This window comes from Rhinoderma darwinii, chromosome 4 (assembly GCF_050947455.1).
Source record: "Rhinoderma darwinii isolate aRhiDar2 chromosome 4, aRhiDar2.hap1, whole genome shotgun sequence".
Classification (NCBI taxonomy): Eukaryota; Metazoa; Chordata; class Amphibia; order Anura; family Rhinodermatidae; genus Rhinoderma; species Rhinoderma darwinii.
Genome location: NC_134690.1, coordinates 116,605,270 through 116,632,118, shown reverse-complemented (window position 1 = coordinate 116,632,118; position 26,849 = coordinate 116,605,270). Strand labels below are relative to the sequence as shown.

Genomic DNA, 26,849 nt, shown 5'->3' with positions numbered 1-26,849 from the left:
CCCATGATTGTATATACAATATTTGATGCCATTATATAGAACCAGGGCCGGCCTTAGGGATGTGCGACCTGTGCCATTGCACAGGGCGCATCACTCCAGCAGGTGGAAGGGGGCTCTGCGCTGGCTACCTTTCCCTGCTTGTTTCAGAAGAGCCCGGGCCCGGCTGCTCAGCAGCCGCCTTTCCGCCCAGGCGCTTCTTCAATCGGTGATGTCACTACCGCTGTAGCAGCCATAGTGGCTGCTAGCGGCAACAAAGGGCATGAGGGCGCCCCTGCTGCCCGTTGGGACGGGCCCCCATCCCCCCCCATAGCCAGTGGCGACGCTAGCAGCTGCTATGGCTGCTACAACGGTAGAGACACCACTATAGCAGAGCAGGGAGGTTTCTCCCTGCTCTGCTATCTACTAGCGCCACTGTAGCTCACAGGAGGAGCGGAATCCCCCTGTGGCCGGGGATTCCGCTCCTGGACGGAGCGTTTGATGTCTCTGTCCATATATGGAGAGTGACATCAGGGGCAACTCCTGAAGCGGAATCCCCATCCAGAGTGTGCCGACCCTGTGACGTCACTGTCCATAAATGGACACGGATGACAGGGGCTTCTCTTGGAGTGGAATCCCTGGTCACAGCGTCGGCAAAACTGTGCACGGGGATTTCACTTCAGGAGTTGCCCCTGATGTCACTGCATATATGTACAAATATGGACAGAGACATCAAGCGCTCCGTCCAGGAGCAGAATCCCCGGCCACAGGGATATTCCGCTCCTTCAGGGAGCTACAGTGGCGTATGTACAGGAAGGGGGGTGCTACCTACAAGTGGGCTGTGTGGCACTACCTACAAGTGGGCTGTGTGGCACTACCTACAAGGGGCTGTGTGGCACTACCTACAGGGGGCTGTGTGGCACTATCTACAGGGGGCTGTGTGGTACTACCTACAAGGGAGCTGTGTGGCACTACCTATAAGGGGGCCGTGTGGCACTACCTACCAGGGGGCTATGTGGCACTACCTATAGGGGGCTGTGTGGCACTACCTACAAGGGGGCTGTGTGGCACTATCTACAGGGGGCTTTGTGACACTACCTACAGGGGGCTGTGTGGCACTATCTACAGGGGGGCTGTGTGCCACTATCTACAAGGGACTGTTTGGCACTATCTACAGGGGGAATCTGTGGAAGCTGATGGTCATTGTACTGTGAGTGGTGGGCCTGTGGTCATTGTACTGTGAGTGGGGGGGCTGATGGTCATTTTTCTCTGAGTGGAGGGCTGATGGTCATTTTACTGTGAGTGGGGTCTGATGGATATTTTACTGTGATTGCGGGGCTGATGGTTATTTTACTGTGAGTGGGAGGCTGATGGTCATTTTACTGTGAGTGGGGAGCTGGTTTCCAACTCTGAGCTCCAATTAAAATTAATAGGAGGCAGAAAATATCTGCAGCGCTCGTTTGGAGCTTGTTTGCCTGCGTCTTTTGCATTAGCTTCAACGGCTTAAAAAAAAACGCAGAAAAAAATGTTAAACAACGCTGTCTATTCCTGAAGGAATTTTGAGGCAGATTTTTTTTGCCTTACAAAAAACGCTCTATGAAAATACCCTAAGAGTGTAGTGTTTGTTTTTAGCTGTTTTCCGTCTTTCTCTAAACCATTTTTGGTAGGGGTGCCCTGAGGAAATATTATTTTTCCAGTGGTGCCTCGAGTCCGAAAAGGTTGGGAAACTCTGTACTAGGCTACAGGATCACGCCTGCCTATGCAAGGGTCCCGTCGTGGAGCTGCTCAGTTCATCGTGGGAACGGGGCCTAGGTGAGTACAATTATTGTTTTGTTTGGGGGCACAATCTACAAGGGGAAGGTGGGGGGCTGTATGGCACGATCTACAAGGGGGAGATGGGGGGCTGTATGGCACGATCTACAAGGGGGAGGTGTGGAGCTGTATGGCACTGTCTACAGGGAGGAGGTGGGGTATTATGGCACTGTCTACAGGGAGGAGATGGGAGGCTGTATGGCACAATCTACAGGGGGCACTATCTACAAGGGTGGGAGCTGTGTGTGGCAGCCAGGGGAGGGGGGCATTATACTATGTGGGGGCCACTAAGCAGACATTATACTCTAGGGGTACTACAGGGGGCAATATACTGTGTGTGGCACTTAGGGGGCATAATACTGTGTGGGCACAATTAGAGGACAAAATACTGTGTCCTTGAAGACGTTATAATATATTATAATATTAAATATTATCATTATAATAATGTATGGGGGCACTAAAGGGGCATTATACTGGGGGCACTATATAGGGCGATATACTGTGGGGGCATTATACTTTTTTATGGAGATTTTTTTTATGATGGGTGGGGCGCCGAAAGATAATTTTGCACGGGTTGCCATCTATCCTAAGGCCGGCCCTGTATAGAACCAATGTCTTGATGCTTTTACAGTATTTTTCTAAACTACAGGGTGGGCCATTTATATGGATACACCTAAATAAAATGGGAATGGTTGGTGATATTAACTTCCTGTTTGTGGCACATTAGTATATGGGAGGGGGGAAACTTTTCAAGCTGGGTGTTGACCATGGCGGCCATTTTGAAGCCGGCCATTTTGTATCCAACTTTAGTTTTTTCAATGGGAAGAGGGTCATGTGACACATCAAACTTATCGAGAATTTCACAAGAAAAACAATGGTGTGCATGGTTTTAACGTTACTTTATTCTTTCATGAGTTATTTACAAGTTTCTGACCACTTATAAAATATGTTCAAAGTGCTGCCCATTGTGTTGGATTGTCAATGCAACCCTCTACTCCCACTCTTCACACACTGATAGCAACACCGCAGAAGAAATGCTAGCACAGGCTTCCAGTGTCCGTAGTTTCAGTTGCTGCACATCTCGTATCTTCACAGCATAGACAATTGCCTTCAGATAACCCCAAAGATAAAAGTCTAAGGGGGTCAGATCGGGAGACCTAGGGGGCCATTCAACTGGCCCACGATGACCAATCCACTTTCCAGGAAACTGTTCATCTAGAAATGCTCGGACCTGACACCCATAATGTCACCCATAACTTGTAAATAACTCATGAAAGAATAAAGTAACGTTAAAACCAAGCACACCATTGTTTTTCTTGTGAAATTCTCGATAAGTTTGATGTGTCACATGACCCTCTTCCCATTGAAAAAACTAAAGTTGGATACAAAATGGCCGACTTCAAAATGGCCGCCATGGTCAACACCCAGCTTGAAAAGTTTCCCCCCTCCCATATACTAATGTGCCACAAACAGGAAGTTAATATCACCAACCATTCCCATTTTATTTAGGTGTATCCATATAAATCGCCCACCCTGTAGTTTAGAAAAAGGACTGAGAAATAAGGGATTAGTTGCTATATGCACCAAAAGTAAAATAAGACCATAAATGAGCAAATATTCTATAAAGCCGTGCACATTATGTCATGTCTCTTAAAGTTTCTTTTACTTGACAGCTCCAGTTATTTGAGTTTGTGGAAAAAGACAAACTGGAGAAATTCCTTTGTATCCACATACACTGCGTGAGTCTCTGAATATATCTTGTGTTTTCATCGTTTTATTGCATGGACTTCATAGCTGCATTGTGGGTCAAGTTTTCTCAATTTTATGTGTTTTATTGTTCTTCCAAATACACGTAGGTAGATATAACGCCTGAAAGAAAGAGAAAACTCCACCTAATGCCCTATTGTTGTTGTGTTGACGACCACTGGCGTAGCTATAGGGGTCGCAGCGGTCGCAATTGCGACCGGGCCCCGAAGCCAGGGGGGCCCATGGCCCCCCGCACCACATCAATAAAAATTTACTATAGTAACTCGGGCCGCGGGCCCCTGTTGCTATAGTAACATACTTTACTTACCTTCCTGGTTCCGGATGGCAGCGGAGGTCCTGACGTCAAGCGCTGTGCGCAGCGCATGACGTCACAGCGCTATGCCGCCGCGCACAGCATCGAGACGACAGAACTCCCGCCGCGGCCGAAGAGGAAGGTAAGGTTAGCCCTGACTGGCGGGGTCTGACTCCCGGGACCCGCCAATCAGCTGTTTTGAAGGGGCCGCAGCACTCGTACGAGAGCTGCTCCCCTTCATTCCTGTCACTTCATTCCGGTCACACTGTGAATCGGTGTCGGCGATTCACAGTGTGAGCGAGTAGTGAAATGAAGGGGAAGCAGCTCTCGTACGAGTGCTGCGGCCCCTTCAAAACAGCTGATTTGCGGGTCCCGGGCGACACATCAGCTATTGATGGCCTATCCTGTGGATAGGCCATCAATGTTTAGGGACTGCACAACCCCTAAGCCTACGATGTAGCAGGCTTAGGGGGCCCATGAGACAGGATCACAGATTGTGTGATCCTGTCTGCTGGGCCCTGTATCTAAGCCAATCACATGGTAGGCTTAGATACATGGCCCATGCGTGATCCTGTCTGCTGGGCCCTGTATCTAAGCCTACCACACTGTAGGTTTAGATACAGGGCCCCAGCACATAGTAATCTTATACTGTATAAGATTACTGTCTGCTGGACCCTGTATCTAAGCCTACCTTGTGGTAGGCTTAGATACAGGGTCCCACAGACAATATCACACATGGGCCCTGTATCTAAGCCTTAGGGTATGTGCACAGACACTAATTACGTCCGTAATTGACAGACGTATTTCGGCCGCAAGTACCGGACCGAACACAGTGCAGGGAGCCGGGCTCCTAGCATCATACTTATGTACGATGCTAGGAGTCCCTGCCTCGCTGCAGGACAACTGTCCCATACTGTAAACATGTTTTCAGTACGGGACAGTTGTCCTGCAGAGAGGCAGGGACTCCTAGCGTCGTACATAAGTATGATGCTAGGAGCCCGGCTCCCTGCACTGTGTTCGGTCCGGTACTTGCGGCCGAAATACGTCCGTCAATTACGGACGTAATTAGTGTCTGTGCACATACCCTAACACATGTGTTACTAATCATTTTTTGTGTGTTTTCTTACAGGTTCGGTCGTTGGACTACGTCGGATTCCAGGACTACTTCGATGACAGCTTTTTTTTTATTAATAAAATGGTTAATGAGGGCTGTGTGGGTTTTTTTTTTATTTCAATAAAATATTTTTTCTATGTCTGTGTTTTTTTTTTTAAACTATATTACTACCGCCTTAGTAATGGCCGCCGGCTGATTGACAGCATCCATTACTAAGGCGGGGCTTAGTGTTAGCGGATGCAGAGGCTAACACTAACCCCCTTTATTACCCCGGTACCCACCGCCACCAGGGGTGCTGGGAAGAGCCGGGTACGATCCAGTACCTGACCATCTGTAGTGATGGTCGGCCACTGGGGTGGCCGCAGGCTGGTATTATCAGGAGGGGAAAGGCCAAAAACAGTGGCCCTTCCCATCCTGGTAATGCGGCCTGCTGCTGCTGCTTTATTGTATCTGGCTGGTTATGAAAATGGGGGGGACCCCACGTCATTTAAAAAATAAAAAAATAAAAAATAAAAATAATAATTGGAAAGAACGATGTCGGGTCCCCCCCCCCCCCCCCCCCCCCCAATTTTAATAACCAGCCAGATACAACACAGCAGCAGCAGGCAGCATTACAAGGGTGGGAAGGGTCACTGCTTTTGGCCTTCCCCAGCCTAATACTACCAGCCTGCGGCCACCCCGGTGCCTGCCCGTCACTACAGATGGTCGGGTACTGGTTTGTACCCGGCTCTTCCCAGTACCCCTGGTGGCGGTGGGTACCGGGGTAATAATGGGGGTTAGTGTAGCCTCTGCACCGGCTAACATTAAGTCTCGCCTTAGTAATGGAGGTTGTCAATCAGCCAGCGGCCATTACTAAGGCGGTGATAATAAAGTTTAAAAAGATACAAGCACATAGAAAAAATATTTTATTGAAATAAAAAAACACAACCCTCATTAACCATTTTATTGAGAATAAAAAAAACGCTGTCATTGAAGTCCTCGTATCCGAAGTCCAACAACCGAACCTGTAAAAAAAAACACAAACACACAAAAATAATCAGTAACACATAAAGAAGCAAAATTATTATTCTTACCTATCCTGGGTCCAGCGCTGGAGCCGCAATGTCAGCGAGCTGGGCCCTGTATCTAATCCTATCATGTGTGATACAGTCTGCTGAGCTGTGTATCTAATCCAATCATGTATGATACTGTCTGCTGGGCCCTATATCTAATCCGATCATGTGTGATACTGTCTGCTGAGCCACTGTATCTAATCCTATCATGTGTGATACTGTCTGCTGAGCCACTGTATCTAATCCTATCATGTGTGGTACTGTCTGCTGAGCCACTGTATCTAATCCTATCATGTGTGATACTGTCTGCTGAGCCACTGTATCTAATCCTATCATGTGTGGTACTGTCTGCTGAGCCACTGTATCTAATCCTATCATGTGTGATACTGTCTGCTGAGCCACTGTATCTAATCCTATCATGTGTGATACTGTCTGCTGGGCCACTGTATCTAATCCTATCATGTGTGATACTGTCTGCTGAGCTGTGTATCTAATCCTATCATGTGTGGTACTGTCTGCTGAGCCACTGTATCTAATCCTATCATGTGTGATACTGTCTGCTCAGCCACTGTATCTAATCCTATCCATAGTTTATAGGGTCGTAGTGCTATAGATATGCTATGCTGTCTCATATACACACTTTTTTTTGGGGCGGACACATGTATTGGGGCTATTTCCCGGACATTTTAAGCCCTGATGGTATGTTCACACGGCAGCGTCCGTTACGGCTGAAATTACTGTGCTGTTTTCAGGAGAAAACAGCACCGTAATTTCAGCCGTAATGGCATGTGCAGGCGTCTTTTGCTGCTTCCATTACGGAAGTAATTGAAGCTGGTTTTCCATGGAGTCCATGGAAAACGGCTCCATTTACGTCTGAAGAAGTGACAGGCACTTTTTTACGCGCCGCCTTTTGATAGCGGCGCGTAAAAAAAAATGACGCTTTTGAGCCGCATTTTCGGACGTAATTCAATGCTAAAACGCCCGAATTACGTCCGTAAATAGTGTGTGTGAACCCAGCCTTAGTGACGCCCCGGCTGCTAGTGCTGCATTGTTGGGTCACTTAGGAGACCCAGCGATGCAGCTGAAGGCTGCGGACCGTCGGCCATGAGAAGTTTGCGGGGGGGGGGGCCCAGTAATAATTTTTGCATCGGGGCCCATGAGCCTCTAGCTACGCCCCTGTTGACGACTCTACATTGCTTTAGGGTACACTGGGCATACAAAAAACATTGAACTCTATGGGCCAGCAGGAACGAGAAGCAGGCAAAAGACTTATCCATTTGGCCATGCTTGCTAATGGAATTTTGTGCTTTTGTGGAAAAGGGGTTGTGGCTCAAGATGCACCAAAATTTAGATGCAAAAGTACACTAAAATAAGTCAACCAGGAAGTGGTATACAGTAAGACAGAAGTGTCTAAATATGCGCCAGATTTATCATCCAGCGTCAGCCACTGTGAAGAATTTGGTAGTCTAATATTTACGCTGTCTGAATTTAAGACTCCTAGCGTCGTACATAACTATGATGCTAGGAGCCCGGCTCCCTGCAGTGTGTTCGGTCCGGGATTTGCGGCCGAAATACGCTCCGTCCTTTACGGACCGAACATGCTCGTGTGAATCCAGCCTAAATCTGCCCCATTGTATTGGTATCCATTAGTCAATAGTTTGGGGTGATGTTTAGTGGGTGCAGCTAGCGTCCACTTCTAACACTCTTGGAGAGCATTTTGTTACTTGATAGGTTTGTCCCTATCTGGCCATTAAAGATGTTGGGAATTATCATGCCAAGTATTGAAAGTAAATCAGTTACTCTAGAGCAGTACTGCCACCTGATGGCAACACTTGGAATTAACACTTTTTGGTATTCACTGCTTGTGTATAGCTAATGTCTTCTTTGTTATTTGCATATTAGTACATTGATGAGGGAAGCCATGGAGTGATATTGTTTCTGTACAGTTTGCTTTTCTCCAGGACTATTGCAAGGTGAGACAATTTTGTACCAAGGGTGATTTGGGTTTAACTCTTAGGGTATGTTCACACGCACTAATTACGGACGTAATTCGGGCGTTTTTGCCCCGAATTACGTCCGAAAATAGCGCCTCAATAGCGCTGACAAACATCTGCCCATTGAAAGCAATGGGCAGACGTTTGTCTGTTCACACGAGGCGTAATTTACGCGCCGCTGTCAAATGACGGCGCGTAAATAGACGCCCGCGTCAAAGAAGTGACCTGTCACTTCTTTGGCCGTAATTGGAGCCGTTATTCATTGACTCCAATGAATAGCAGCGCCAATTACGTCCGTAATGGACGCGGCGTTCAAGCGCCTGCACATGCCGGTACGGCTGAAATTACGGGGATGTTTTCAGGCTGAAACATCCCCGTAATTTCAGCCATTACGACGCCCTCGTGTGAACATACCCTAAATAGGGTATTCTAAGCATTCCCTTTCATAATAGGTACTGTGGCACATTTATAAAAACTGAGAGACTGTTTTTAGACATAGATTTGGAGTTAAAAAATGGCACAAGAAAAGCTATTTACAAAGCTTTATAATTTCTATGCACGGTTTCCAGCTCTTCCACAGTTTTCACCTTGAGTCTAATCTGTTTCAAATGTATAAACTGCAAAATATCTTGTATGCCAAACGCAGCCAACGCCGTGTCAAACTATGTACATACATTGTGTGTGTATATTTTTGTACATGATATATATATATATATATATATATCACACACACACATATCTTATGTTTTTGCTTCTTTAGGATTCAACAAGACCTGGATCACACAACATCTCACCTCTTACATTTTTGTATGGGAAACTACACAGTCAGACAGGTGACTATATAAAGCTTTTTACATTACTTTTTTAAAATTTTATGCTTAACAATAAACAGATGTAGAAGAAGTTTCAGCTACGTTAGTTACAGTTTATTAAAATTTGATGAAGACTGGAAAATAAATATATACTGGATGTGTTTGTGGTTGTCTCATATAGACAACCCACCCCTGTCCATGTGCCTTATTAGATCATATGGACATCATAGAGGTGGTCCGGGACTCAGGACACCCTCTTTGAGCCGAAAGCCACTAAGTAAGAGCGGCTCCCACTCTGGTGTATCCAGCCCATACATGTATAATATGGTTGGACATAGTTACATAGTTACATAGTTAGTACGGCTGAAAAAAGACACATGTCCATCAAGTTCAACCAAGGGAAGGGAAAAGGGAAGGAAAAATTTCTACACATAGGAGCTAATATTTTTTTGTTCTAGGAAATTATCTAACCCTTTTTTAAAGCCATTTACTGTCCCTGCTGTGACCAGCTCCTGCGGTAGACTATTCCATAGATTCACAGTTCTCACTGTAAAGAAGCCTTGTCGCCTCTGCAGCTTGAACCTTTTTTTCTCCAGACGGAGGGAGTGCCCCCTTGTTTTTTGAGGGGGTTTTACAAGGAACAGGATTTGACCATATTTTTTGTATGTGCCATTAATATATTTATATAAGTTAATCATGTCCCCCCTTAGTCGTCTTTTTTCAAGGCTAAATAGGTTTAATTCTTTCGATCTTTCCTCATAACTTAAATTCTCCATGCCCCTAATTAGCTTCGTTGCTCTTCTTTGTATTTTTTCCAACTCCAGGGCATCCTTTCTATGAACTGGAGCCCAGAACTGAACTGCATATTCTAGATGAGGCCTCACTAATGCTTTGTAAAGTGGTAATATTACATCCCTGTCCCGCGAGTCCATGCCTCTTTTAATACACGACAATATCCTGCTGGCCTTTGAAGCAGCTGATTGACACTGCATGCTGTTATTGAGTTTATGATTTACAAGTACACCCAGATCCTTCTCAACAAGTGAATCCGCCAGTGTAGCTCCCCCTAGGACATATGATGCATGCAGGTTGTTGGTACCCAGATGCATAACTTTACATTTATCTACATTAAACTTCATCTGCCAAGTGGACGCCCAAACACTTAGTTTGTTTAAATCTGCCTGTAATTCATGAACATCTTCCATTTCCGTTTCTGACCTGGCTGTGTCCATTTGTAAGTATGGCCTTTTTCGGTGTTTTTGCATAAATGTCCTTGTTTTTATCTGTATAGTCTGAACTATATTGCATAGCTTGGTGTCATCTGCAAAAATAGAAATAGTGCTATTAATCCCATCCTCTATATCATTAATAAATAAGTTGAATAGTAGGGGTCCCAGCACTGAACCCTGGGGTACACCACTTATAACCGGGGACCATTCAGAGTAGGAATCATTGACCACAACTCTCTGGATACGGTCCTTGAGCCAATTCTCAATCCAATTACAAACTATATTTTCTAAACCTATAGTCCGTAATTTACCCATTAGGCGTCTATGGGGGACAGTGTCAAATGCCTTTGCAAAGTCCAAAAACACTAAATCCACAGCGGCCCCTCTGTCTAGACTTCTGCTCACCTCTTCATAAAAACAGATTAGGTTAGTTTGACAACTTCTGTCCTTAGTAAAACCGTGCTGGCTGTCACTTATAATGTTATTTATTGTCACATAATCCTGTATATAGTCCCTCAATAGCCCCTCAAACATTTTCCCCACGATGGATGTTAAGCTTACTGGTCTATAATTACCCGGGGAAGACATAGAGCCCTTTTTGAAAATAGGCACCACATTTGCCCTGCGCCAGTCCCTTGGCACTATACCAGTCACTAGAGATTCTCTGAATATTATGAAAAGGGGGACAGAAATAACTGGACTAAGCTCTTTAAGAACTCTAGGGTGTAACCCATCTGGTCCTGGGGCCTTGTGCACATTTATTTTATTTAATTTAGCTTGGACCATCTCTACATTCATCCAATTCAGTATATCAACTGATATATTAACAGCACTGGCACCGGCTACATCAGCTGCTCCTTCTTCAGTTGTATATACAGAGCTAAAGAACCCATTTAGTAACTCTGCCTTCTCTTGATCCCCTGTGATCAACTCCCCATTACCATTATCTAGGGGTCCCACATGTTCAGACCTGGGCTTTTTTGCATTTATATGCTTGAAGAATTTTTTGGGATTTGTTTTACTATCCTTGGCCACCTGCCTTTCATTTTGTATTTTTGCTAATTTTATTACATTTTTACAGATTTTATTAAGCTCCTTATATTTTACAAAGGCTACAGCTGTACCCTCAGATTTGTATTTTTTAAATGCCCTTTTTTTGTCATGTATTGCCCCTTTCACAGAATGTGTAAGCCATGTGGGGTTTAATTTGAGTCGTTTATACTTGTTACCTGTAGGAATAAATTTTGCACTATAATAACTCAAAGTAGATTTGAAAATCTCCCATTTATCATTTGTTCCATTATTTGACATTAGTTCTTCCCATGCATTACATGCATTTGAATGACCAGCATGTAATACTACATTTTACCCTGTAATGAGTCCTTACTGACAGGGAGTCCAGAAAAATGTCTGCCCACACGATCACTACGTTATATCATATTCATTGATACTGAAAACTATTTTCCATAATTCCCTACTATTGAATATTTGTCATAATGAATTGTTGCAGACATAACAATATGTGATATAGATAGAATTAGAACTCAAGTAAACACATAGCAGTTTTTCATTGGTTACGGCGTTTATTAAGGGAATAATGTTAACCAGCCACCTCCGTTTCCACTACTGTATTTGCAGGCGGTGTTGAATCTGATGTTAACTGGTAGAGCAAGCCCACATGTCTTCAATGGTGACCAGGCTCTGGATGATCAGAATGTGGAGCAGAAGTTCCATCATGGCGTCCTTACACGCAGTGACGTGGGCTACTTACACTGGAGCAGGGAGGAAATGGAGCAGGACCGACTTCCACAGGTCACAGACGAAACATGAGAAAAGTTCACCTCTCATATGAGGCTTCATCTATCCAACTTTTCAGGATATAAAAGAGTTGGACGAGATTAGAAAAAAGGGTTGTTTCTTCAAGAAACAGCACCAAGAGCTTTGTCTGGGGCTGCAGCTCAGCACTATACAATTAAGGCCTTATTCACACGAGTGTATTTCACGTCCGTGTTACCCGCGTTAAAACAACGGACGTCACACCGACCTATGCAATTCAATGGGGCCATTCAGACATTCAGTGTTTTTCACGTGTGTGTCCGCTGTGTGAAACTCACTGCATGTCCTATACTTGTGCGTTTTTTGCGCATCATTCACCCATTGAAGTCAATGGGTGTGTGAAAATCACGGACAGCACACGGACGTGATTCGTGTGCTGTCCGTGATTCACGCAACAGTTGCTAAAGAAATGATGAGAAAAAGAAAAACATCACCTTCAGTTTTTTTGCTGACATAAAAAACATACGGATGACATATGCGCGTAAAAAACTCAGACGTGCATCGTACACGGTTGTCACACGGAACAGCTACGCGAGCAAAACATTGCATTTTTTACGCGTGCAAAATGGACACGCTCGTGTGAATAAGGCCTAAATAGGACTAAACACCACACACAACCCATGGAGAAGAGTGGCGCTGTTTTTGGAAAGAAGCAGACACTTTAATCTTGTCATTTTAAATGTAGGTGTAAGAGCAGATATGGGCGGGCTAGAGAGACAAAAACAAGGGACAAGTAATCATTTTTATGGATGTAATAAAACATATGTTCTATGATATGGAGGCAATATTTTATGGGTCCATGACATCCATGTAAAATGCATCCATGTCACAGAGAATAGTCCCTGACAATGTGGCTGGGTTGGGGGAGAGGTTAGAAAAACATAAAATTTTTATTTGAAAGGCTTTTATTTATTTTTTTATCTTAATTTGTTTACAATGTTTTTTTGTTTTTTTTTAAACACAGCACTTCAAATTGAGCTATGTGTTTAGCACAGTGCTAAACACACTGCTAACTTTAAGCAGTGGTTAGGAATTTTTGGGACAGGGAGCTGATCATTTCACTTTAGGTGGATTGGGCTAACACAGTGTGAGCCCGATCTCGTTATTGGCAGAGCGCTATACTTCACGATCTGCCATTAAAGGGGTTTTCCAGTCCCTAAAAATTGGTGGTCTATACTTATGATAGGCCATCAGAAGCTGATCGGTCGGGGTCTGACTGCCGGGACCGCACCGATCAGCTGTTTTAAAGGAGCCGCAGTGCTCATACAAAAGCTGCTTCCTATTCATTCCGGTCACTGCTCGTACTGTGAATGGCCGACACGGCAGTAGCAGTGATTCACAGCCTTCTCCCATTCACTTCGGCGATTCACAGTAGGAGCGGTAACCGGAATGAAGGGGAAGCAGCGCTCGTACGAGCTCTGCGACCCCTTCAGAACAGCTGATCTGCGGGGGTCCCGGCAGTCGGACCCGACCTATCAGCTATTGATGACCTATCCTGAGGATAGTCCTTCAATTTTTAGGGACTGGAAAACCAATTTAACCCCTTCCCGTCATAAACAACTTTCAGATTTTAATTTTCTTTTTTTCCTCCCCACCTTCCAAGAGCCATAACGTCTTTATTTTTCCATGGTTTTTTGCGCGCCGTTTTTACGGAATCCACTGTGTAATTAAAAAAAAAATTTAACTTTATTCTGTGGGTCAATACGATTACGGCGATACCAAATATGTATAGTTTTTTCTATATTTGACTACTTTTACAAGTAAAAACCTAAGAGTAAAAAAGAAAATGTATTTTGTGTCGCCAAATTCCGAGAGCCATAACTTATTTATTTTTCCGTCGATTAAGTGGTATGAGGGCTTATTTTTTTGCGGACTAAGCTGTCGTTTTTAACAATACCATTTTGGTGTAAATGCGACGGTTTGATCACTTTTTACGTCATTTTTTGTGGGAGATTAGGTGACCAAAAAATAGAGATTCTGGCGTTCACAATTTTTTTTTTTTACGCCGTTCACCGTGCGGGTTAAATAATGATATATTGTAGTAGTTCAGACTTTTACGGAGGCGGCGATACCAATTATGTTTATTTATTTATTTTTTTACTATGCTCTAGGGGGAAAATGGGAAAAGGTGTTTTTTTTTAACTTTTAATATTTGTATTTTTTTTTACACAAAATTTTTTTTATTTAACTAATTTTTTATTTTTTTATTAGTCCCCCTAGGGGACTACAACCAGCGATCGTTAGATCGCTTGCACGATATACTGCAATACAACCATGGCCCCCCCCCCCCCTTTATTGCGTTGCGGGGGCGCAATGAGCTGTTAGAGGGGGGCCGTCCCCCTCTTTCTAACGATTTAAATGCTGCAGTTGCTATTGACCGCAGCATTTAACGAGTTAAACTAGCGGGATCGAGCTTGAGCGCGATGCTGCTCGTTACTCTGAAGTGTCGGCTGTAACAAACAGCCGACACCCGCATCGTATGGAGAGGGTTCACTCCGTGAGCACGCTCCATACTTCCCCTACCCGGCTATGACGTAACTCTATGTCATATGTCGGGAAGGGGTTAAGGCCTTGTTTACACAGTTCAGATTGGCTACAGAATGCATGTGTTTTTTAAGACAAAACCAGGAACAGAACCTAAAAAAAGGAAAGGACTTATTGGTCTTCTTTCCTGGGTCCAATTCTGGTTAAAGCTTAAAAAATGAATGAAAAATCTGCAGCAAATCTGCACTGCCTCAACAAAGTCTAAAAAGGACCACGTCCATTTACGTTCCCGCTATATGGGGTATAGGTAGTTGGAATGTAAATATATGTATTTTGGTTAACTAAGGGGTAACCCCCTAATGCAAAATTACGTACATGTAAATCAGGGTGATTGTATTGGCACAGAAGCTGTGCCCGTGCGATCCCTGCGGCAGCCCTGCGGCGACTGACACAGGGTTACCAACCTCCACTTCAGTCATTTCTGGACAACTGAGCAAAAAACCACGGACAGACCAAAATGTTTATGGACACATTACAAAATCAAGACTTAGTGATAAACCTGATGTGCCATAGGATTCAAATGACTGTCACTGAGTACTGGTCTGCCGCTGCTGGGAACCTGCCTGCCTGTCCGTCAGTGCCTGGGACTCACCAATGACAGCATTCCCACGCTAAGGTAGCTAGCGCCTGAAAGCTACAAGTGAACTATGATTGGTGAGTCACTCACGTACTCTCCACCGCATATTTTCATATTCCGGTGTACTTCTGCCATATACCCATTGTTGAGGAAGTCATGGTTCAAAATATATCAGATGAGTGTTCCAACAGACATTCACCCTGGGTATTTATCCAGATCCAGTTTATAGATTATATCGATATATATCGGAGAGAAGTAAGAGACACAGGCATTGGTAGTATGCTTAAAAAAAACTGCTCTGAGGATTATTGCCAAAAACAATTACAATAATATCATTCAAAAGCGGTGTAGACTTGAGGTTAACCAATCAGAGGCAATGTGATAATAACTCTTTTTCACCCAATAGCATACAATGAGATGATTTCTTATTGAGCCAATCACTGAAATACAATACACTCAGTGGCATAACTACCGCTGTAGCAGCCATAGCGGCTGCTATGGGGCATGCGGCAGGAAGGGGCCCGTGTCACCCGCCGGCACGGGCCCTCCATGTCTGATGATGCCGCTAGCAGCCTCTATGGCTGCTACAGTGGTAGCGACGCCACATTTAATAGTATCCACGTCCTTGCGACGCAGATACTATCAAACACTATCACCTTCCAACCATCCCGGATTCAGCAGGACAATCCCGGATTCCGGGCGGTGTCCCACTGTCCCGGGGTATGTCCCGCTGTCAACTGTATCTATGTCTTCAGGACACAGATACAGTTGAACCAAATTCTGAAGCAGGGTACCATCAGCTCCCTGCTTCAGAATTCGTTCAGAGTGCAGGAACAGAGGGAGCTCTTTCCGCTCGCCGAGGTCTCCCCGGGCACAGCACTGCTTTGCTCGAGAAAGCCCTTAAAGTCACTGTCCATATATGACAGCAATGTCAGTGGCTACTGTTTGAGCGGAATCACCGTTGCTGATGATCTGGCCGGGGATTCTGCTCCTAGGGGAAACCCCTGAGGTAACTGTCAATACATGGACATTGACGTCAGGGGCTCCTCCTGGAGCGGAATCCCCGGCCAGAGTTAGCAACAGGGATTCCGCTCAAGGAGTAGCCACTAACGTCACTGTCCATATATGGACAGTGACATCAGGGCTTCCCTCTAGGAGCGGAATCGCTGGCCTATGCTCTGGCTGGGGATTCCGCTCCTAGAGGGAGTGCCAATGGTGCTATCTACGGGGGGTGGCGCTATCTACATGGACGCTGTGGCACTATATAGGGGCACTATCACTACAGGGGACACTGTGGTGCTATCTACATGGGCACTATCTACATGGGCACTGTGTCCCTATCTACAAGGGCACTGGCACTAGGGGCAGCTGAGGGGGCATTATACTGTATAAGGGCAGCTAGGGAGGCATTATACTGTATTGGGCAGCTATGGGGGCATTATGCTGCATGGGGCAACTATGGGCCATTATGCTGTATGGGGGAATTTGGGCATTATACTACATGGAGGCATCTGTATGGGCATTGTACTGTATGGGGGAATCTGTGTGGGCATTATACTGTATGGGGGCATCTGTGTGGGCATTATACTGTATGGGTGAATCTATGGGGCAGTATACTGTATGGTGGCAGCTATGGGGGCATTATACTGTATGGTGGCAGCTATGTGGGCATTATGCTTTGTGGGAGGCACTATGGGAGCCTGATACTGTGTGGGCTGAACAGGGTGTGTATGGGCGGAGATTGGGTAGGATTAGAGGCATGGCTTAAAATAAAAAAAAATATTTACTAGGCTACAGCCTACAGGTTCAGAATGCAACCTATCAGGGACTTGATCCCTGCACAGTCCAGCGTGATGACGTCATTAGATCACGGCTGCCTACACAAGGATCCCGTCAGCATTGAGGATGCTTTGGAAAAGCTCAGTTTATCACGGTAACGGGGCATAGGTGAAAATGTTTTTATTTGTTTTACTTGTTTGGGGGCGCTATCTTCAAGGGAGAGGTGGGGGATGCTGTATGAATGTGAATAATGGAATAGTGGAATATGGAGACAAATTAATAGGGTGATAAGTGATAAGTTCATGTCTAGGCATTCAGCCAGACTGCTAAATGCTAACTTTATCAAGGTCACAAAAAGAACACACAGAGATTATGTATATTTCTGAAAATAGGGGGGGAGAAGGTCATTGCAGGTGGAAGAGAATTGACATCTCTGCATGATCCGGCATCCTGCTTGATAATCTAATGTAATACAGAGAATTTAAAGAGGCTCTGTCACCAGATTTTGCAACCCCTATCTCCTATTGCAGCAGATCGGCGCTGCAATGGAGATAAGAGTAACGTTTTTTGTTTTTTTTTAAAAACGAGCATTTTTGGCCAAGTTATGACCATTTTTATATTTATGTAAATGAGGCTTTCTAAAGTACAACTGGGCGTGTTTAAAGTAAAAGTACAACTGGGCGTGTATTGTGTTTGTTACATCGGGGCGTTTTTACTTCTTTTACTAGCTGGGCGTTGTGTATAGAAGTATCAGCCACTTCTCTTCACAACGCCCAGCTTCTGGCAGTGCAAAGACACAGCGTGTTCTCGAGAGATCACGCTGTGACGTCACTCACTTCCTGCCCCAGGTCCTGCATCGTGTCGGACCAGCGAGGACACATCGGCACCAGAGGCTACATTTGATTCTGCAGCAGCATCGGCGTTTGCAGGTAAGTCGATGTAGCTACTTACCTGCAAACGCTGATGCTGCTGCAGAATCAACTGTAGCCTCTGGTGCCGATGTGTCCTCGCTCGTCCGACACGATGCAGGACCTGGGGCAGGAAGTGAGTGACGTCACAGAGTGATCTCTCAAGAACACGCTGTGTCTGTGCACTGCCAGAAGCTGGGCGTTGTGAAGAGAAGTGGATGATACTTCTATACACAACGCCCAGCTAGTAAAAGAAGTAAAAACACCCCGATGTAACGAACACAATACATGCCCAGTTGTACTTTTACTTTAAACACGCCCAGTTGTACTTTAGAAAGCCTCATTTACATAAATATAAAAATGGTCATAACTTGGCCAAAAATGCCCGTTTTAAAAAAAAAAAACTTTACTCTTATCTCCATTGCAGCGCCGATCTGCTGCAATAGGAGATAGGGGTTGCAAAATCTGGTGACAGAGCCTCTTTAAGGAAATAGACCATCCATCACACCGTGTTTCAGGCATCCTATTGATCCACGGTGTTCTCAATGCCCACCATTTACTTTTATTTCCGACTCAATGCCCGCCCCATTTACTTCTTGTTTAGCCTCAATGCCTCGACGAATGGACAGTGCCCACAGTGTTGATGGGGTAATATACAGGGGGTTATATATGGGGATGATGGCTGGTATATACAGGGATGATGTCGGTTATATACAGGGATGATAGTGGTTATATACAGGAATCATGGCGGTTATACTGGGATCATCATCATCTCTGTATATATACCAGCCATATATATAACCCCCATAATCCCGTAAGCATCAGCCATCATGCCCGTATATAACCCCATCATCCCTGTATATAACCCCCATCATTATTGTATATTACTATATCAACACTGCATTTAATCCTCCCAGCATCCCTGTATATAACCCCTATCACCCATGTATATAACATTGGGGCGGGCACTGTCCATTCGCCGTGGCGTGCAGGCATTGAGGCTAAACAAGGAGTAAATGGGACGGGCACTGAGGCGAAAATAAAGATTAAATTGAGAACGCCGTGGATCAATGGGATGGTCAACGAACCAGCGGAATCTGAAAATATGTCTCTCCACCTTGTCTGTCCGCACGTGATGCCACTACACTAGAAGGCAGAGCGCGGTCTTAGCGGTGGTGGTCGTGGAGACCAGCGGACTCCACCTCCACCACCGCGCTATGCTTTCTAGTGTAGTGGCGTCACGTGCAACGTCACTGATGTCGACATCCCCTCTGCGTGCCGCAGCGGCCATTTGTTTTGTTTGCACTGCGCATATCAATTTAGCGCATGCGCAGTGCAAACTTTCTGAAAACAATGTTTTTTTCTGTTGGACACTACAGATGGCAGAAAAAAACACCAGTTTTTTGCGGACTGTCCATATATTTACAGACGGTTGACAACCCTGGACTGACAATCAGGCTCCCACGATAATGGCCAGGATCGGAAATTACTCTAGTCTTGGCCTTTTAACCCATTAGATGCCATGGTCTATAGTGACTGTGGCATCTAAGTTGTTTCAAAGAGAGAGAGGGCTTCATCTGTCAGCTCATTGTCCCCTGCACCACAATGGGTTGCCATGGCTGCTGGGGGCCTAACAAATAGTGAAAAACTGAAAAAAATGTATTATATAAAGTTTTTTTTTTTTTTAATTGTTCACAGTAAAATATACATAATTTTTTTTTTACATTAAAAGTGATTTTATTGTGCATAAGTGTTAAAAAACACATATATGGTATCGCCACAATCATAATGACCCGTTTAACAAAGTTAACACTTTATTTAAATCGCACAGTAAACTACGTAAAAAGATGGAGTGTGCAGGACAAAGAAAGAAGAGGCAGAGGGTAGATACAGCACTGAAAGACAATGGGAAATTTCACGAGATGCAAGGATCAGAGGCATGAGAGGGTGGCACAGTAGAAAAGTTTTTTTGGGGCCCCACGATAACTTGGTACATCCTTGGTTGCTCATGTTTTGCATGCTCAGTTATGTAAGTTCTGTTTTGTTTGTGAAATCATTATACACAAAGAATTTCGATCATTTATATGTAAGAAGTAAAATGTTTTTACTATATTGCCACATTAACATTATGTTCATTCCTGACAGGTGGGCAGCATGCTAAAAACTCCAAAGTATCCTATCTGGCTGTGCAATATCAATGGAACGTACAGTGTCCTTTTTGGAACAAACACATCTTTATTATGTGACTGGAAAATGGAACATATTTTTGACCTTTATTTCTACAGTGGACAGGCTTCCCAAAAAAAAACAGCACATCTGACAGTTGGTAAGTATTCATCACATACTCATACAATGTTCAACATAATAGTCATAGATGTCAAAGATCCACCTCATGAATAAAAATAGGGGTTTCTGATATCCCACTTAAAGGGAAGGTATCATGATTTTTGTTTATTTTTTTATTATTATTATTATATTGCTTTTAATAAAATATAAACAAAAAATTTATTTATTAGTGTTGTCACGTTCTAATTTTTACTGTGTTCAAACTTTTTCTTGTCTATGGTGGCTGACATTTTTTTTTTCATCTCTGTATGTGTTGATTAACGACACATACAGAGATGGAATACGGCACATACAACTCCATAGAGAACGCGAGCCCTGTATCTAATCCTCCTACACTGTGCAGTCGCTCAGAAAATGGCGGCACACAGTGTAGGAGGTTTGAAGACATTGAAACCCTTCCTTCTCCTGGCACTAGCCAGAAGAAGGGAGGGGGGATTGTGTGAAGACACTAGAGGGGAGTGTGTCCACCTCAAATTTGCAGCATAAATCAATGAGGTTGCTTTACCACAGTGACCATGCTGCCATTTTGGGAACTGTTCCCTCTAGTGCCCAGCACATGGATCTAATTTATAATATTTCCTGACTTGTGAAAAAATAAAAAAAAATAAAACAATGTGTAATCACTCAAATACTAATTGTTTGACTGAAAAAAAAATAAAAAAATTATATTCTTCACATTCCCTTTAAAGAAAGCTTGCGCTCCAGGGCAACAAATGTCACACAATTAGATGTGGTCAGCATTGCAACAGGACACTGCGTGTACAGACGTAAATCACATAGGCAATCACTGTTTTGTATTAATAAATGCAATATCTTGAACATATATGCGACCGCATCGAAACAATCAAAAAAATTACAGTTGCCACTATCTTTTGGTTATTGCCTCAAATCACAATAATGAAAACCTATAGGATATAATGAAATTACATTGTACTACAACAAACATAGCATATTGTAGAATTTGATTCTATGTCACCTGTACTGATAAACAGACAGGAGCGTGACTGTGACTGTTCAGCTTCATGGACACAGCAGAGCCCTGTGCACAGAGCCTGTATGAAGGCACACAAAGCCCCTATAGAAAGGAGCCGTAGGTACTCTGTGTGCCACCGTACAATACCGTATTATGTAGATATTTTCCTCTAGAAGCTATGTTCTTCCAATAGAGGATGCCACTATTATTTTCTGTCAGATTCATATGGATACAAAACAGACGCATTACAAGTACACTAGCACCCCATAGCCTTCTATGGGTGCTGCATAACAGCTCCTTACAATGCATAGGTTTTAAAGAGCTGTAGTACAGTCATAAGGCCTTGTGCTGCATGTGCATTTCGAATAAACCCCTCAGGCCAGGATCACACACACGCAGTTTTTTGTGCGGATTTTGGCTTTGTAATTTTTAGCCAAGCACAGGAGTGGACACCAAAGAAAGGAGATGCATCAGTCTTTTCTTTATACCTTTCCTTCCTTTTGGATGAACTTCTGGCTTTGGCTCAAAAAACTGATCCAAACACTGCACCAAAAAAGGCATCAAATCTGTATGTGTTATCCTGGCCTTATGGGATTTTACAAATAACCATGCAGTCTCTATTATATACTAACCCCTTACCGCACCAGGATGCACCGCTACGTACCAGGACGTACCGGTGCGTCCTGGCTAAAAACTGTCACCCTGTCAAAGGACAGGGTGACAGAACTGTGCCATCAACTGTTTGACAGTTGATCGGCACAGTAAGACGGCAGGGGACCAATTACAGCGGTCCCCAGCCGGCGATCGCTGTGATTGGTCAGTCACAGCAGACTGACCAATCACAGCTCCTTGTGAATGTGTATGTGATGGCGCTGGCTCAGAAGCTAGGCCAGCGGCACCGCCGCCGGGTATCGGCTGTCCGACACCCCGATGTAACGGCCAGGACCGGAGCTAGGATCCAATCCGGCCGATTAACTTCTTAGATGCAGCGATCACTGCATCTAAGTGGCTTCTAGCCTGTCGGCAACCATGATGGTTGCCATGAATGCGGGTGTCAGCTGTTTGTCACAGCTGACATCCTGCTCTAACGGCCAGGACCGGAGCTAGGCTCCGATCCGGCCGATTAACCCCTAAGATGCAGTGATCTCTGCATCTAGGTGGTTAGATCGCACCCTATGGTTACTAATGGCAACCATCGGCACCCACGGGGCTTGCGATTTTTGCTATGGCAACCGTAGCTTAACAATGGCTTCCTAGTACGGAAGTCTATAAGGCCTTGCAGGGGGGGCAAAGCCTAATAAGCTTGCTGTCAGTGATTAGCTGACAGTTCTAATACACTGCACTATGTAGGTAGTGTAGTGTATAAGAATAGCGATCAGGGCCTCATGCCTTCATATCCCCTAGTGGGACAAAAAAAACTTAAAACAAGTTATTAAAAATGTTGTAAAAAAGTAAAAAATAAATAAAAGTTTCACGTTACAAAAAACTATAACAGCCTTTTTTCCCATAATGTCTTTTATTAAAGGAAAACATTAAAAAAAGGTACATATATGTGGTACCACCGCAACCGTAACGACCCAAACTATAAAAATATCACGCTATTTTACCCGCACGGTAACCACCGTAAAAAACAAAACAAAAGAAAACTATTCCAGAACTTTTTAGTCACTACCCCTCACAAAACAGAATTAAAAAAGGGATCTCAAAGTTGCATGTACCCCAAAATTATACCATTAAAAACTACAGCCCGTCCCGCAAAAAAACAAGCCCTTACACAGGATTTTTGACAGAAAAATAAAAAAGTTATGGCTCATAGAATATGGTGACACAAAAAATTTATTATTTGAAACAAAAGTTTATTGTGCAGACGCTGCAAAACATAAAAAAACCTATATACATATGGTATCGCCGTAATCGTATCAACCCGTAGAATAAAGTAAAATTGTCATTCATAGCGCATGGTGAACGCCGTAAAAAAACGAATAAAAAAACATTATCAGAATTTCTGGTATTTGGTCACCTTGCTTGCCAAAAAATTAAATAAACAGTGATCAAAAAATCGAATGTACCCAAAAATGGTACCAGTGAAACCTACAGACTGCCCCGTAGCAAATAAGCCCCCACACAGGTCCGGTGGAGAAAAAATAAAAAAAGTTCTGGCTCTCAGAATATGGCGATGCAAAAAGTGCAGAGTGTTCCAAAAGCGGATAAGATTGGGTACCATTTATCAGTGCGACACTGGCCACATGTCTATGAATTATTATTTATTTACCGCATTATACCCTCTTATTATGCCCTAATGTACCCCGCACAGCTTACATATGCCCCCACATCATAAAATGAAATACCAGCAAAACTCCAATCCAAACTACCACTAAGCAAAATCTGCGCTCCAAAAGCCAAATGGCGCTCCCTCCCTTCTGAACCCTGCAGCATGCCCAAACAGCAGTTTACATCCACATATATGGCATCGCCATACCCTGGAGAACCCGCTTAACAGTTTTAGGTATTTGTCTTCAGTGGCACGAACTGGGCACAACATATTGTGCACTAAAATGGCATATACCTGTGGAAATTTGCAATTTTCACTTTGCACTATCCACTGAAGATTCATTTCTAATAAAATAAAAAAAAACTGTGTGGTCAAAATGCTCACTACAACCCTTAAAACATGCCTTGACGGGTGCAGTTTCCAAAATGGGGGTCACTACTTGCGGGCCCTGCTATTGTGAGCCAATGCTGCAAAAATCACCAAAATAGGCCTCACATGCGCATTTGCTCTTTCACTCCTAAGCCCTGTCATATGTCCAGGCAAATGATAAATGCCTTGAGGGGTGTAGTTTACAAAATGGGGTCACTTATCATGGTTTTCCACTCTTCCCTGGTACTTAAGGGGGCTCTGCAAATGCGGCATGGCGCCCGTACACGAGTCCAGCAAAATCTGCGCTCTAAATGCCAAATGGCGCTCCTTCCATTTTGAGCTCTGCATGTGCCCAAACATCAGTTTAGGGCCACACATGGGGTATTGCCGTACTCGGGAGAAGTTGGGTAACAAATTGTGTGTTGTTTTTTCTCGTATTACCCCTTTGGGAAAAAAACATTGGGCGCAAAACTACATTTTTTTTTTCATTTTCACTGCCTCATTTTAATACAATGTATGAAACACCTGTGGGATCAAAATGCTCACTACACCCCTAGATGATTACCCTGAGGGGTATAGTTTCCAAAATGGAGTCACTTCTTAGTGGTTTCTACTGTACTGGTACCTTAGGGACTCTGCAAATGCGACATGGCGCCTAAAAAACAATCAACCAAAATCTACATGCCAAGCAGCGCTCCTACCATTCTAAGCCCTGCCATGTGTCCAAACATCCGTTTATGACCACATATGGGGTATTGCCGTACTCAGGAGAAATTGCTTTACAATTGTTGGGGTGCTTTTTCTCCTTTATTTCTTGTGAAAATGAAAAAAAATCAACATTTTAGTGGAAAGAATGTAGATTTTCATTTTCACTGCCTAATTCCAATAAATTCAGCAAAATGCTCACTATACTGCTAGATGAATTCCATGAGGGGTGTAGTTTCCCAAATGGGGTCACTTTTGCGGGGTTTGCACTATTTTGGCCCCTCAGTGACTTTGCAAATGTGACATGGCGCCGCAAACCATTCCAGCAAAACTTGATCTCCAAAAGTCAAATGGCGCTCCTAAGCCCTGCCGTGTGTCCAAACAGCCGTTTATTACCACATATGGGGTATTGCTGTGCTCAGAAGAGTTTGCTCTACAAACGTTGAGGTGCTTTTTCTCCTTTATCTATTGCAAAAATATAAAAATATGAGCTAAAACTACATTTTATTAAAAAAAAATAGATTTTCAATTTCACAGCATAGTTCCCATAAATTCTGCAAAAACCGTGTGGGGTCAAAATGCTAACTATACCCCTAGAAATATTCCTTGAGGGGTGTAGTTTGCAAAATGGGTCACTTTTGGGGGTTTCCTCTGTTTTGGTCCCTCAAGGGCATTGCAAACACGACATGGCAGTGAAAACTATTCCAGCAAAATCTGCTCTCCAGAATCCAAATGGTGCTCCTTCTCTTCTGAGCCCTGCTGTGGGTCCAAACAGCAGTTAATTACCACATATGGGGCATTGCCATAATCGAGAGAAGATGTTTTACAAATGTTGGGCTGCTTTTTTCCATTTATTCCTAAAAATGTAAAAATTTAAAATGTCTAAGTTGCTTCAGAAAAAAAGTACATTTTCATTTTTACAGACTAATTCCGATAAGTTTAGTAAAGAAACTGTGCAGTAAAAATGCTAACTATTCCCCTAGATAAATTTCTTGAGGGGTGTAGTTTGCAAAATGGGGTCACTTTTAGGGGGTTTCTACTGTTTTAGCACCACAAGATCTCTTCAAACCTGACATGGTGCCTAAAATATATTCTAAAAAAAGGCGGCCCCAAAATCCACTATGTGCTGCTTTGCTTCTGAGGCCGGTGCTTCAGTCCATTAGCACGCTACAGCCACATGTGGGATATTTCTAAAAACTGCACAATCTGGGCAATATATATTTAATTGCATTTCTCTGGTAAAACTTTCTGTATTAAAGAAAACAAATGTATTACCAATGAATTTTGGCAAAAAAAATTAAAATGGTAAATTTCCCCTCTACTTTGCTTTAATTACTGTGAAACACAAAGGGTTAAGAAACTTTCTGAAAGTGGTTTTGAATGCTTTGAGAGGTCTAGTTTTTAAAATGGGTTTATTTATGGGGATTTTCTAACATATAATGCCCTCAAAGCCACTTCAGAACTGAACTGGTCTCTGAATAAAATAGCCTTTTGAAATTTTCTTGAAAATGTAAGAAATTGCTGCTAAAGTTCTAAGCCTTGTAACGTCCTAGAAAAATAAAAGGACGTTCAAAAAATTATGCAAACATAAAGTAGACATACTGGAAATGTTAACTAGTAACTATTTTGTGTGGTACTACTATCTGTCTTACAAGCAAATACATTTAAATTTAGAAAAATTCTAATTTTTGCACATTTTCTCTGAATTTTGGGGCTTTTCACAAATAAACACTGAATATATCGCTTAGATACATAAAAGCATTCCAGAGTTATTACCACATAAAATGACACGTCAGATTTGTCCGGTTGAGCGGCCGTGTGCACTCCGTGTTTCCGAGCGCCAAGCATGGTACTGTCCATGGTGCTGAAAGAGCATGGTTGTTCAGCGCTAGTCACTGTACTGGGTACTGAAAGAGTTAATGGGCTGCACTGATCGGCGGTAACTCTTTCAACACCCTGGACAGTACCATGCTCGGCGCTCGGAAAATAAAATTTTAATGAAATAAAAAATTAAAAAATAAGTTCATACTTACTTTCCTCCTGTCCGGCCTCCAGGGATGACGTTTCATCCCATGTCACCGCTGCAGCCAATCACAGGCTGTAGTGGCGGTTATGCAAGTCAGGATGACGTCAGAAGGCCGGCCTCCAGGGATGATGCTTCATCCCACGTGACCGCCTCTGCAGCCAATCACAGGCTGCAGCGGCCTCTGCAGCCAATCACAGGCTGCAGCGGCCTCTGCAGCCAATCACAGACTGCCGCGTCATACAGGAAGGTTGGACTGGAGGAAGAAGAGGGACTCGTCACCAAGACAATGACTGGGTACGTATGAACTGCTTTTTATTTTAAATCAGCAGCCTCTTTTATCTATCAGTGATTGATAGAGACAAGTGGCTGCCGATTAGTGTAATACATCTGTAATGTACTTCTGCCTGTCCGGCCGTTGCTAGGCAATGGCTCCGTCACACACGGACGGCACACGGATGCCTTCCGT

General features: G+C 43.8%; 1 protein-coding gene across 1 annotated transcript in view; it reads left to right on the top strand.

Annotated features, from left to right (window-relative positions):
• Positions 1-26,849, top strand: part of MINDY4B (MINDY family member 4B) — a 62,709-nt gene that overhangs the window by 33,670 nt on the left and 2,190 nt on the right. Inside the window, exons 7-11 of the mRNA XM_075864007.1 lie at positions 3,462-3,527; positions 7,916-7,986; positions 8,768-8,840; positions 11,687-11,860; positions 19,838-20,018. Of these exons, the coding sequence (XP_075720122.1) occupies positions 3,462-3,527; positions 7,916-7,986; positions 8,768-8,840; positions 11,687-11,860; positions 19,838-20,018 (565 nt within the window). The remainder of the gene's footprint in view (positions 1-3,461; positions 3,528-7,915; positions 7,987-8,767; positions 8,841-11,686; positions 11,861-19,837; positions 20,019-26,849) is intronic.